This window comes from Zootoca vivipara, chromosome 6, assembly GCF_965207765.1.
Source record: "Zootoca vivipara chromosome 6, rZooViv2.hap1.1, whole genome shotgun sequence".
Lineage (NCBI taxonomy): Eukaryota > Metazoa > Chordata > Lepidosauria > Squamata > Lacertidae > Zootoca > Zootoca vivipara.
In genome coordinates this window covers 68,074,844-68,087,529 of record NC_142589.1, presented here as the reverse complement: position 1 = coordinate 68,087,529, position 12,686 = coordinate 68,074,844, and the positions used below count along the sequence as shown (strand labels likewise).

Genomic DNA, 12,686 nt, shown 5'->3' with positions numbered 1-12,686 from the left:
TTTGTGTATTGAATTACACAGGAAGTGCTGTTTCTTCCTGCAGCATCTTAAAAAGTATTTTTACCCTGCACTGCAGAGGTACTGCACTTTGAAGCTGCTCCAAGCAGCTTTGCACTGTTTAAAATGGGGGGCGGGGGGGGGCAGTAAACCTTGTTAAGTTCGATGGACTAAATGGCAAATTTTTGGTTCATTCTGAGGATGGCAGTTGGGGGTGGCATTGTTTTGTTTTTGTTCTTACGTATTTTGTGCTTTTTTGGTATTTTTATGCTGTGAACCACCCTGAGCTCTTTGGATGAACCATGGTATACAAATTTAATAATGTTTTAATATATGAATAGTGAGTTGGGGGAGTCACAGCAAATCTAGCCTGGGTCAAAATCCTCTGACACCCGTACATAAGAGTCACCTTTTCTCTGTTGGTCCTTTAACCCACTGGCTCAGCTGCTGGGTGGGAGCCACTCAAGCAGAGCTTTCCAAACTGTGTGTCGCGACACAATCGTGTGTCAGCTGCAGTGTGTAGGTGTGTTGCGCAAACACTCCCTGTGCTCCTCCCATGGTTTGGGGAAAAAGTTAAGTTTAACCTTCGGTTTGCTAGTGAAACTGAATTACTGTGTCGTGGAATGATGCCTGTCTTAAAAGGTGCGTCACCAACATGCAAAGTTTGGAAAGCTCTACACTTGTGGGTCACAGCCTGATCCGAAGTGGGTCCCCACAGGAGCCCTAGGTAAAGGTAAAGGTACCCCTGACCATTAGGTCCAGTCGCGGATGACTCTGGGCTTGCGGCGCTCATCTTGCTCTATAGGCCGAGGGAAGCCGACGTTTGTCTGCAGACAGCTTCTGGGTCATGTGGCCAGCATGACTAAGCCGCTTCTGGCAAACCAGAGCAGCGCACGGAAATGCCGTTTACCTTCCCGCCGGAGCGGTACCTATTTATCTACTTGCACTTGACGTGCTTTCGAACTGCTAGGTTGGCAGGAGCTGGGACCGAGCAACAGGAGCTCACCCCGTCGTGGGGATTCGAACTGCCAACCTTCTGATCGGCAAGCCCTAGGCTCTGTGGTTTAGACCACACAGCGCCACCCGTGTAGTAGTAGTAGCCCTACCACATGCAAATGTATAGGAAAAGGTTAGGAAATGGGTTCCCTAATGCATCCTTGGACTAAAAGTGGGTCCTGGGTCTGGAAACTTGCTTTAACCAATATGTCAGGCATCCCCAAACTTCGGCCCTCCAGATATTTTGGCCTACAACTCCCATGATCCCTAGCTAACAGGACCAGTGGTCAGGGATGATGGGAATTGTAGTCCAAAACATCTGGAGGGCCGAAGTTTGGGGATGCCTGCAATATGTTCTTCCCAGCACAGTAAAATGATAGGTCCCCCTGGTGATAGCTTCTGAAAGAACACCCTACATTCTCATGCACTTGTAATGCACTTCCGACCAGCAAAGTCATGAAGGTCTCTTGAGTATTCTGCAATTAGTTCCAGAAGTTGCTGGGAGGGGGGGGGTTTAAAGCATTGCACTGGAGAGGAGAGAAACAAGCAGAGCCCAATATATACATTTATTTCAAACAGGGGAAGCAATCCTGTTCTATCCACCACTGGCTGTAATACACACGCATATATATTTGCAGAATTCATGGAAAGAGAGACTTTAACCCCCACCCCCGAAAAAAGGTAATTGTTTTTTATTGCCGGAACACCAATGTGGATAAGACGAGCTCTTTCCTCGGGATCAGTTGTTCCACATGATTTGTTGGATCCAGTTGACATAGTTGCATACTCTGGTGTAAACCCCTGGCCGGTTGGCCTGGGCACATTTCTCCATGCCCCAGGAGACGATCCCCTCCAGCTGCTGATTGCAGACGAGAGGCCCACCTGAGTCGCCCTGTGAAAGGAAGCACAGTTCTTGACATTGCATTGCGTCCATCCGGCCTACAGGGGGCAGCACTGTAGCAGGGCAGGGCACTTGACTACAACAGTGCTGTATTGATATGGCACGCTGGTCCGCCAGGGCAAATGAAGCATCGCCCACCAACACCAGGGTACCCTCAGCCGGTCCCCACATGCCTGCCATCTTACTTTGCAGCCAGTTGGGGTATGTGTGTGTGGTGGTCCTGCCAGTTATTGACGAGGGAGGAGGGAGGAGGGAGAAAGATTGTTTTCTGCTGCTCCAGAGAAGCGGGCACGGAGCAATGGATTCAAACTTCAAGAAAGAAGATTCCACCTAAACATTAGGAAGAACTTCCTGACAGTAAGAGCTGTTCGGCAGTGGAATTTGCTACCAAGGAGTATGGTGGAGTCTCCTTCTTTGGAGGTCTTTAAGCAGAGGCTTGACAGGCATATGTCAAGAATGCTTTGATGGTGTTTCCTGCTTGGCAGGGGGTTGGACTGGATGGCCCCTGTGGTCTCTTCCAACTCTATGATTCTATGACGCTGGCTCCACCTACTGCTGGTCTGCCCTTCAAGTTTCACTGGGCACCAGCAAACCGCTGGTACTAAATATAAGCATAGTCTATGAGTGGCCAACATGCTGCCCTTCAGGTGTGATCCCAGGTGTCTGCCCCAAAGTCCTGCCCTGGTTGGCATCATTGATAAGACATGAAAGCATGCACAGTGAATAAAATGCAGGAGAAAGCAAGCTGGATAGATAATTGCACAACAATGGATGGGAGAGAGAGAGAGAAAAGGATGGCGTCAGCAGGAGGGCCAGGGTGAGGGGGACAGGTAAAAGGTAAAGGACCCCTGGACAGTTAGATCCAGTCAAAGGTGACTATGGGGTTGTGGCGCTCATCTCACTTTCAAGCGTTTGTCCACAGACAGCTTTCCGGGGCATGTGGCCAGCATGACTAAACTGCTTCTGGCACAACAGAACACCGTGACGGAAACCAGAGCACACGGGAACGCCGTTTACCTTCCCACTGCAACGGTTCTTATTTATCTACTTGCACTGTTGTGCTTTTGAACTGCTAGGTTGGCAGGAGCTGGGACAGAGCAACAGCAGTCGTTGTGGGGATTCGAACTGCCAGCCTTCCGATCTGCAAGCCCATGAGGCATGCATTGCCAAGAGGCAAGGACAAGGCATGACACAGAAGAATGGGCACTGAGGATGAGAACACGCAAGAATGGAGGGGGGGGGGAGAGAGATTCTCTTTAGATGGCCTTTGGTAGCAAAGCCATGTCTCCATCCTACCTGACAGGCATCCACTCCACCTTCTGGTACTCCAGCACAGACCATCCCATTCGTGATGCTGTTAGGATAAGAAGCTCCACATCTCTCTGGGCTGATAAGCCTGACGTTGCCACACTGCAGGATGTTTGGGAAAGTGGCTGTAGAAAAGACAACACCACACGACCCCCATTTAATAGCTGCTCATTGTCCAAAATATCCGCAAAGCTTAATGAAGGAGAGATTTTCTGATTGTGCACGAAGGGTGCCTGTGGACTGTCACTATTTTGCAGTACTGGTTCAAGCGCATGCCAGGAAATTTAGGTCTGTGTGGTTAAAGTGGATCGAAGTGTTCTGTCGCTTTAGCACATGCAAATCCACTTATCTTTAAAAAGCTGTGCTTTTTGCAGTTGGGAAAGTGACAGGCAATGTACTGAAAAGTGTGGGGTGGACGAATGGTTAACGAGAAGACGTGTAAACACTTGGCCAGCAAATTGGGGTGAATGCTTGTTGACATATAACCCACCCTGTAAATAAACCAGAACAAATTCTCAAGAATGAGGAGATCTTACCATTTGGGAAACACTATGCAAGCAAATCAGGATGTATAAGCAGATGGCCTGGAGGACCTCTAAGGGGTTACCAACCTTTACAGGCCCATGGAAACTTTTGCAAACTGGAGCATCTGCCATGGGGCACCCCATATAGTACACGCATGCATATAACACTCTTCTTCCTGCCAATAATTAGGCTGGAGAAAAGCGTGTGTGGGTTTTTTCCTTTCTTTTCCCCAAACCTAATGAAAGGCCATCTTCCTGCAGAATGAATCTTCTCTCCCCAGCTGCATTTTCCAGGACCTCCAACACAGAGACGTAACAATTAGGCTTGGGGCTTCTTTCAGAATTAATCTTGTGCAAGATTCAGCTAATGAGTCCCACCAGTCAAAGCCCATACAAGGACGACCACTTGCACAATAAGTCCCCCCACCCCACTCCTATGTGCCCCTGGAAATTGGCTCTAGGTTTTTGTTTTTTTTGGGGGGGAGAACCCACAGAACAGGATGTAGAGGGAGGGGAGATTGTTCCGTGAGATGCTTGCAATGATTGAATGAGCAGCATAGTGCAACATTTAATCCCCCCTTTGTGCACCAGGGAAGGCCTCTGCAGTTGCAGGTGTGCCTGTGAGCAGCGCATTGGCAACCGGCGCATTAAGGCAGGGCTGAGGAACCTTTGTCCCTCCGGATGTTGCTGGATCCCAGTTCCCATCAGCTAGGGCAGCCGTGTTTTGAAGAGCAAAAAAGAGGACGGCTATGATGACTCTCATTTTAAATACCCCTGCTATATGTAGGCTATAGAAGCTGTGATATATTGCCGAAGGGGGGGGGGGGTGGCAGGAGAAGAGAAGAGGAAAGCACTAGTTATGTGTCTTATGTCTCATCCAGAAAGTATAGCCAGACATATTTTGGAAAATTTAAAGAATCCACCCGGACAGAAATTTTACCCCTGAAAAAGAGGACCTGTCCTGGAAAAAGGGGACACGTGGCAACCATACATTAGCCCAGCACAGCCAATGGTTAGGGATGAGGGAGGGCTCCCCCAGCTGTGGTCCCCCAGCTGTGCAATAAAGGTGAGCAAAAAGAGTTGGTTCTTTTGCGCTCGTGCGTATACCTTGTGGCGTAGTGAGGGTGCCCCAGCCAGATACAAGGCACATGGTCCCAGGGGCAGAGCAGCCTCTCGGTAACTCCAGAGGGTGTAGATTCTGCGTAAAGGGGACTGGCCTCTCCAGCTTCAGCATCATGACATCATTATTGAGGGTACGGGGGTTAAAACCCGGGTGGCGGAAGTACCTGACCACCCTCCGGGTCTGCTCCCCTTCTTCCCGGATCGCCAGGTTGTGTTTCCCCAGCCGCACGATTATATTGCTAGGCAACAGGAGAGAAGGAAAGCTGGTTTGTACAGAGAGAACCACTGCACATGCTGTCCCTGGCTCATAACCAGAGTACTGTATGCCATCAGTAAATCATTCAACACATTGCTCTCCCTGCCTCCCTGGCTTTTCTGCTCGCAGAATAAAGCTCCCAGAGTAGGTTCACAATATTATCAATATTTTTTTTAAAGTGCACAATATGATAAATATTTTTAAAAGTGCATTGTGTGTGTGGGGGGGAAATGGGGCAGGGTGAAGTCTGCACATCGTCTGAGGCACCACTTACAGCTCTGTAATTCTTGATTGTAAGATCAAGGATTAGTCAAGAATAGTCTTAACGGAGCCAGCAGGGCTGCTAGAGATTATGGCTGTGAATGAACCATACATTTAAAGCACATTGTTATTGTTGTTTAGCCGTTTAGTCATGTCCGACTCTTCGTGACCCCATGGACCATAGCACGCCAGGCACTCCTGTCTTCCACTGCCTCCCACAGTTTGGTCAGACTCATGTTCGTAGCTTCGAGAACACTGTCCAACCATCTCGTCCTCTGTCATCCCCTTCTCCTTGTGCCCTCAGTCTTTCCCAACATCAGGGTCTTTTCCAGGGAGTCTTCTCTTCTCATGAGGTGGCCAAAGTATTGGAGCCTCAGCTTCAGGATCTGTCCTTCCAGTGAGCACTTTTCTCCCAAGAAGCAGGTGTCTTTTAATTTCTGACTGCTGTCACCATCTGCAGTGATCATGGAGCCCAAGAAAGTAAAATCTCTCACTGCCTTCATTTCTTACCCTTCTACTGTATTTGCCAGGAGGTGATGGGACCAATGGCCATGATCTTAGTTTTTTTGATGTTGAGCTTCAGACCATATTTTGCGCTCTCCTCTTTCACCCTCATTAAAAGGTTCTTTAATTCCTCATAACTTTCTGCTATCAAGGTTGTGTCATCTGCATATCTGAGGTTGTTGATATTTCTTCCAGCAATCTTAATTCCAGTTTGGGATTCATCCAGCCCAGCCTTTCGCATGATGAATTCTGCATATTTAAAGCAAATTAATTTCCCCTAAATAAAAAAATTCCTTCAGTAGCACCTTAAAGACCAACTAAGTTTATATTTTGGTATGAGCTTAGTTGGTCTTTAAGGTGCTACTGAAGGAATTTTTTTATTTTGCTTCGACTCAGACCAACACGGCTACCTACCTGTAATTTCCCCTAAATAATTCTGGGAACTGTAGTTTACACCTTGCAGAGCTACAACTGCCAACACCCTTAACAAACTGCAGTTCCCAGGATTTGGGGGAAGGGGGAGTTCTTTAAATGTGCTTTAAATATATGGCGGACGCAGGGGACGCAGGTGGTGCTGTGGGTTAAACCAATCAGAAGGTTGGCGGTTCAATTCCCTGCGACGAGGTGAGCTCCCATTGCTCAGTCCCAGCTCCTGCCAACCTAGCAGTTCGAAAGCACGTCAGTTCGAACCTCCTGCCAACCTAGCAGTTCGAAAGTAGTTCGAAAGCTCCGGTGGGAAGGTAAACGGTGTTTCCGTGTGCTGCTCTGGTTCTCCAGAAGCGGCTTTGTCATGCTGACCACATGACCTGGAAGCTGTATGCCGGCTCCCTCGGCCAATAACGCGAGATGAGTGCCGCAACCCCAGAGTCGGTCATGCTTGGACTTAATGGTCAGGGGTCCCTTTACCTTTAAATATATGGCATGTGTACCTTGCTGGCTGTAGCAGTGTGGCCTGCTGAGGAGATGGATGGGCTCTTCTGGAAGAAGAAACCCATTTCCGGATATGGATTTTGTTTCCATGTATGGTCATCAAGGTGTGTGGATTTGAAGCAACAATAACCTGGCAGTCTTGTCCTGGAACTGGGCTAGAAGGAGACTAAGAAGCCAGATTTGCATCTGCTGCCTAAGGCAGCCGTCTCACTCTGCCTAACAGTAGGGTTGGTCCTAACCTCTGAGGCTGTTCTTAAAGCCAAGGCAGACTGATACAGGAGATAGTTCGCTACAGCATAAGAACACAGGTGGAATGTCAAATGTGCATTGCAGCCAATGCAAATTTGACAGCTTCACCCACAAAAATTAGATCTGCGCCTGCAAAGCAACTGTGGCTTTATTTCCAGTTCAAAATTGGCTTTGAGAGACTTTTTTTCCCCATCATCAGCTGCTTCCTATCCCAGTGAAAATTGCAGAAAGAGGGAAGGAAAAGTCACCACCCTAAATCCTGAAGCCAAATCATGTAGTATAGGAAGTTTTAAAAATGTTTGCTTTGGAACACCTCTGTGGGAAAATGGTTTCTTTCTGAAAGTCATTCCAATACGTAGCAAACTGCAGCACGCCATGTTTCTATGAAATACTGTATTCCAAACCCAGCAAGCCTTTTGATAATAATGCAATGATTTGCGATGTAAAAAATCACTCCACCAGATGGCGCTGTTTGCCTGCATATAATGCGACCCTCTGCCTGACCTATTTGCAAAAGCTTTGCATTTGCTCTCAGCAATGTCTTTTTCATCACATGGTTGATTCAGCAGGATTTTAATGGTAAGAAACCTTGCAGCGGGGATGGGGAACCTGTGGCCTTCCAGATTTTGCTGGACCACAACTCCCATAATCCCTGACCATCGACCATAGTCTTCCTTCCTTCCTTCCTTCCTTCCTTCCTTCCTTCCTTCCTTCCTTCCTTCCTTCCTTCCTTCCTTCCTTCCTTCCTTCCTTCCTTCCTTCCTTCCTTCTGCAAATTGCTGCATAAAGGTGTAGGACTGAATTTAAGACGGGGGAGGGGAACGAGAAACGGAAAGAGCCACCCCTCCCTATCTGACAGCCCTTCAAAATGAGGGCTGTCCTCTTATCAAACTGGCACATGGCCGTCCCTTCTTCTTCTCACTTTGAATGGGATTAAAGCTCAGTGACAGAGCACATACTTGTCATACAGGAGATCTAGGTTCAATCCCCCCCCCCAGCATCTTCCATTAAAGAAATTTCAGGGTTGTGGCAAGGCAGGGTCAGACATCTTTGCCCTGAGTCCCTGGTGATGTGCACCCAGTCGTCTGGGCAGGTCTAGATGGGCCAGCTGGACTCAGTAGAAGACTATTTCCGGTGCATGGTCAGACTCACCCACCATAGCAGTGCGCAGCAGTGACTACCCAGGAGTCAGCGATCAAAGTCCCCCCGCAAGTGTATGTGCCAGTCAGGTATGCTTGCCAGGGCTGAGAATGGGGGAGGCAGGGATAGCCTCCAATGATCCTTCCCTCGTCATCTTGGGTGCACACTGCAAAACACACATCAACATTACAATTGCATTACTGTATATCCTACTTTCCCTCCAAGGAGCTCCAAGGGGCATATATGGTTCTCTGCATCTCTGTATTCTATGCACAACAACCCTGCGATGTATGTTAGGTTGAGAGTTGACTTGCCCAAGCTCACCTAGTGAGCTTCTGGGCTGAGTGGGGATTTGAAGCCTGAACTCCTATGTCCTAGTCCAATGCCCTAACCACTATGTCACACTGTCCCTCTATTCCAGCCAGTAAATTATTTAAAGTAGGGTTGGAGATTCTGAGGAAGAGGGAGGGAACAATCAGGCTTCAGGCCCTTCCTGCTTTTTAGCCATTTTTATGGAATCTTTAGTGGATCAGGTGGTTCCAGTTCCAGGATGCTTTTTGCTGTAGGAGAGAAAGAGCTGGAGAAAAGGGGGGGGGGAACTCAGACGCACATTAGTCAAAATGTATTATAACACTTTGACACCAGATGGCGCTGCAGAGCTGAAATCGCAACTCAATGGTATTTTCAATTGTGAACTTTACAACTGCTTTTTGCAGAGCATTTCCAGAACTTATATACAGGTAGATATTATCTAGCCAGGGTTTTGCTCCTCAGTCCTTACACCTCACGGAGAGAGGGGGCACTCCTTATCTGCTCCAATCCATCACTTCCTGCTGGAATTTCTTGTGAGGTATTTTTAAAAGCCAGAAAAGTGAGCATGGTGCTCCTTTTAAACTGACAAGAGAAATATTGGCCCCACCTACACTATACATTTAAAGCACTCCCCCCCCCAAATAATAATCCTGGGAACTGTAGTTTGTTAATGGTGCTGAGAGTTGCTAGGATGCCGCTATCCAATAATAATAATAATAATAATAATAATAATAATAATAATAATAATAATAATTTATACCTCGCCCATCTGGATGGGTTTCCCCAGCCACTCTGGGCGGCTTCCAACAGACATTAAAATACAATAATCTATTAAACATTAAAAGCTTCCCTAAACACGGCTGCCTTCAGATGTCTCCTAAAAGTCTGGTAGTTGTTTATCTCTTTGACCTCCGGTTGGGAGGGCGTTTCACAGGGCGGGTGCCACTACTGAGAAGGCCCTCTGCCTGGTTCCCTGTAACCTCGCTTCTCACAGTGAGGGAACTGCCACAAGGCCCTCGGAGCTGGACCTCAGTGTCCGGGCAGAATGATGGGGGTGGAGACGCTCCTTCAGGTATACTGGACCGAGGCCATTTAGGGCTTTAAAGGTCAGCACCAACACTTTGAATTGTGCTTGGAAAGGTACTCACAGAGTTATAGTTCTCAGAATCCCCTGGGAAGAGGGATTGAATGTTAAACCCAGCTAGATGGGTGGGGTACAAATAATAAATATTATTATTATTATTATTATTATTATTATTATTAACCACTCTGGAAATTGTAGCTTCAGGTGGAGAACAGGGTGAGGAACTTGTAACCCTCCAGGTGTTGGTGGGCCACAACCCTATCATAGAATCGTAGAGTTGGAAGGGACCCCAGGGCTCATCTAGTCCCACCCCCTGCAATGCAGGAATCTCAGCTAAAGCTGACAGATGGCCACCCAACCTCTGCTTAGAAGCCTCCATCATTCCTGATCACTGTCCAAGTTGTCTGGGGCTGATGGGACCTGGAGTCCAACACCACCCCGAGGCCACTGGTTCCACCCTACCCCTCGCTGTGCCCGCACTTTACACTTACCAGCAGAGACAAGGAGCAATGCAACAGCCAGCTGCCTCATGCCTGCCATTGTCACAAGCAGAGTGGAGAGTGGCTGGAGACCTCTCAGGACTTGTCCTGCAGAGGGAGGAGAGCCAAACATTTGTTATCCAGAATAACCAGGAGGACTCGCTTGTTTTGCATTGGACTGGATAGCTCAGGTGGCTCCAGAGTCCAGACCTTTTTTTCTTGAGCCACAGCTGCATGCTTTGCATCGTCTAAGGCAGCGGTTCTCAAAGGGTGTGGCAGGGGAGGACGGCAAGTGTGGCAGGAAGATTCAAGGACAATCAAATAAACATTTGAACATTTCAGTGTGGCATAGTATCATATCAGAATAATTGTTTCTGGATGTCCTGTGATCATGTTATAAAGCAGTTGTGTTCTGTGTTACAAATCAAACACTCCTAGGAGTCTTTATCCCCCCAAAAGAACACCGATAAATTTTTTGGCATAGCTTGGGCACCAAGGGAGGGCTTTGAAAACTGGCCGTAGAGAGCGCCGCTTGTGGCAGCTTTGTGGGAGTTTGTAAGGCAGCAGTTCCTAAGATTGGGAGGCGCCGTGACTCAGTGGAAAAGCATGCGGGAAGGGCTGAAGCTCAGTGGCAGAGCAGATGTGTTGCCAAAATTGCTCTCCATCCTGCTCCTGAACACCTTGAAACAGCATCCTGATGTGCACAGAAGTTGAACAAGAGACTTTTTTTCCTGGCACAATGATATGCGGGGGGAGAGCTGTAACTCAGAACCAACTTTGTGTTCAGAAAATCCCAGGTTCATTTCCCAGCATCTCTAGTTAGGGCCAAGAGAAATCCCTTGATAAACACTGCCAATCCATGTCATATCTCTCCCCCTTTCCCTCTCCCTCATATGTTTTTAATGAAAGGTTTTCCATAAGTAACAAAGGTGCATTCATTGTCTCTGTTTCAAATCGTAGACAAGCCAATTGCAGTCAGTTTGAAACATTTTTTTGTTGTAGGTAATATGAGGTTGAGGAAGAAAGAGATGTGGGGGAGAGAGAGAGGAGAAAATGGAGAAATAGAAAAATAGGAACAGAAAAAGTGGGGTGTTTCATTCTTTACATATTATACAAGTGGAACTTAAAAAAACCCCCCAAAAACCAGTGTTGTGTGGATAGGTGTCTTATTTTTGCTGGCGGAAAAAGAGACCAGAGGGCCCAAGGCATGGTTGGTTGCAGTAGGTTGGTTGCAGTGTGCTTTGTTCGTGTTTGGGGTGGGTATATTTGCCATATTGAGTCATATGTTGTTGTTTGTGAGGGATTGGTCATTGTCTTGTTGGCCTGTGGGGGAGCTACCCAAGGGTGAAGGGGTCCATCTTTGTTTGTCCCCTTGATAGTTTCAATTTGTTGGTTAGTTTTTCTAGTAGAGCAGTTTGGTACCAGTGGTCCGAACAGTTCCCTCCAGCGTCTGGTTATGACACTCCTAGCTGCTGAGAGCAAGTGACTTAAAAGTTCTTTTGTGTGTAGTATGTGTCTTGGAAGATATTTAGTAGAGCCAATTCTGGAGCTGCTTCTGTAAACTGCGAGCTAAATGGACATCACCTTGCCGACAAAGGTCCGTATAGTTAAAGCTATGGTTTTCCCAGTAGTGATGTATGGAAGTGAGAGCTGGACCATAAAGAAGGCTGATCGCCGAAGAATTGATGCTTTTGAATTATGGTGCTGGAGGAGACTCTTGAGAGTCCCATGGACTGCAAGAAGATCAAACCTATCCATTCTGAAGGAGATCAGCCCTGAGTGCTCACTGGAAGGACAGATCCTGAAGCTGAGGCTCCAATAGTTTGGCCACCTCATGAGAAGAGAAGACTCCCTGGAAAAGACCCTGATGTTGGGAAAGATGGAGGGCACAAGGAGAAGGGGACGACAGAGGACGAGATGGTTGGACAGTGTTCTCATGTATACTCATACATGAGTATGACCAAACTACGGGAGGCAGTGGAAGACAGGAGTGCCTGGCATGCTCTGGTCCATGGGGTCATGAAGAGTCGGACACGACTAAACTACTAAACAACAAACAACAACAAATGGACCAAGGATATGACTCAGAATAATAAAGCAGTTTCCAAGGTCAGAAAACGATCTCAGATAACAGGACCAGGTAATACGCTTCAAGAGTCTTGAAGAGCTGCTGCTATGCTATCAGTCAAAGCAGTTCCTGCTGCAAGAGGTGAACCAAGGCAGGGCTGGCTCTGCCTTCGAGGAAACATGGGGACTTAGGAAACTGCCTTATAATGAGTCCATCTATCTCAGTAATGTCTACTCTGGCTAGCATTGGAGATGCCAAGGATTGAACTTGGGACCTTCCCTGCATGCAAAGCAAGCTCTCTACCACTGGGCTAGAGGGGGCCCTGAGCAAAGTGGCACTGGTGGGCCCCTCAGTGAGCTTATCTGACAGCAGTGGCAGCACTTCATGCGCCATGACCCAGAGTGACACTAGGTTTAGTGGTGCTGTGAGAAACTAAAAGGGGGACTACATCCAGCTGCCAGGCATTGCACAAAATGCTGGTATGGGGATACAGTGGTACCTCGGTTTATGAACACAATTGGTTCCGGAAGTCTGTTCATAAACTGAAGCGTTCAT

The 12,686-nt window shown here is 47.7% G+C and overlaps 1 protein-coding gene across 1 annotated transcript; it reads right to left on the bottom strand.

The window, feature by feature from the left end:
- Window positions 1-1,545: 1,545 nt before the first annotated feature.
- Window positions 1,546-10,188, bottom strand: LOC118086748 (trypsin-like). The gene is made up of 5 exons (XM_060276450.2): window positions 10,076-10,188; window positions 8,201-8,354; window positions 4,834-5,087; window positions 3,191-3,327; window positions 1,546-1,885 (listed from the first exon to the last, which is right to left on the bottom strand). The coding sequence occupies exons 1-5, from the start codon at window positions 10,122-10,124 to the stop codon at window positions 1,733-1,735; spliced, it is 747 nt and encodes a 248-aa protein (XP_060132433.1). The 5' UTR covers window positions 10,125-10,188; the 3' UTR covers window positions 1,546-1,732.
- Window positions 10,189-12,686: the final 2,498 nt, after the last annotated feature.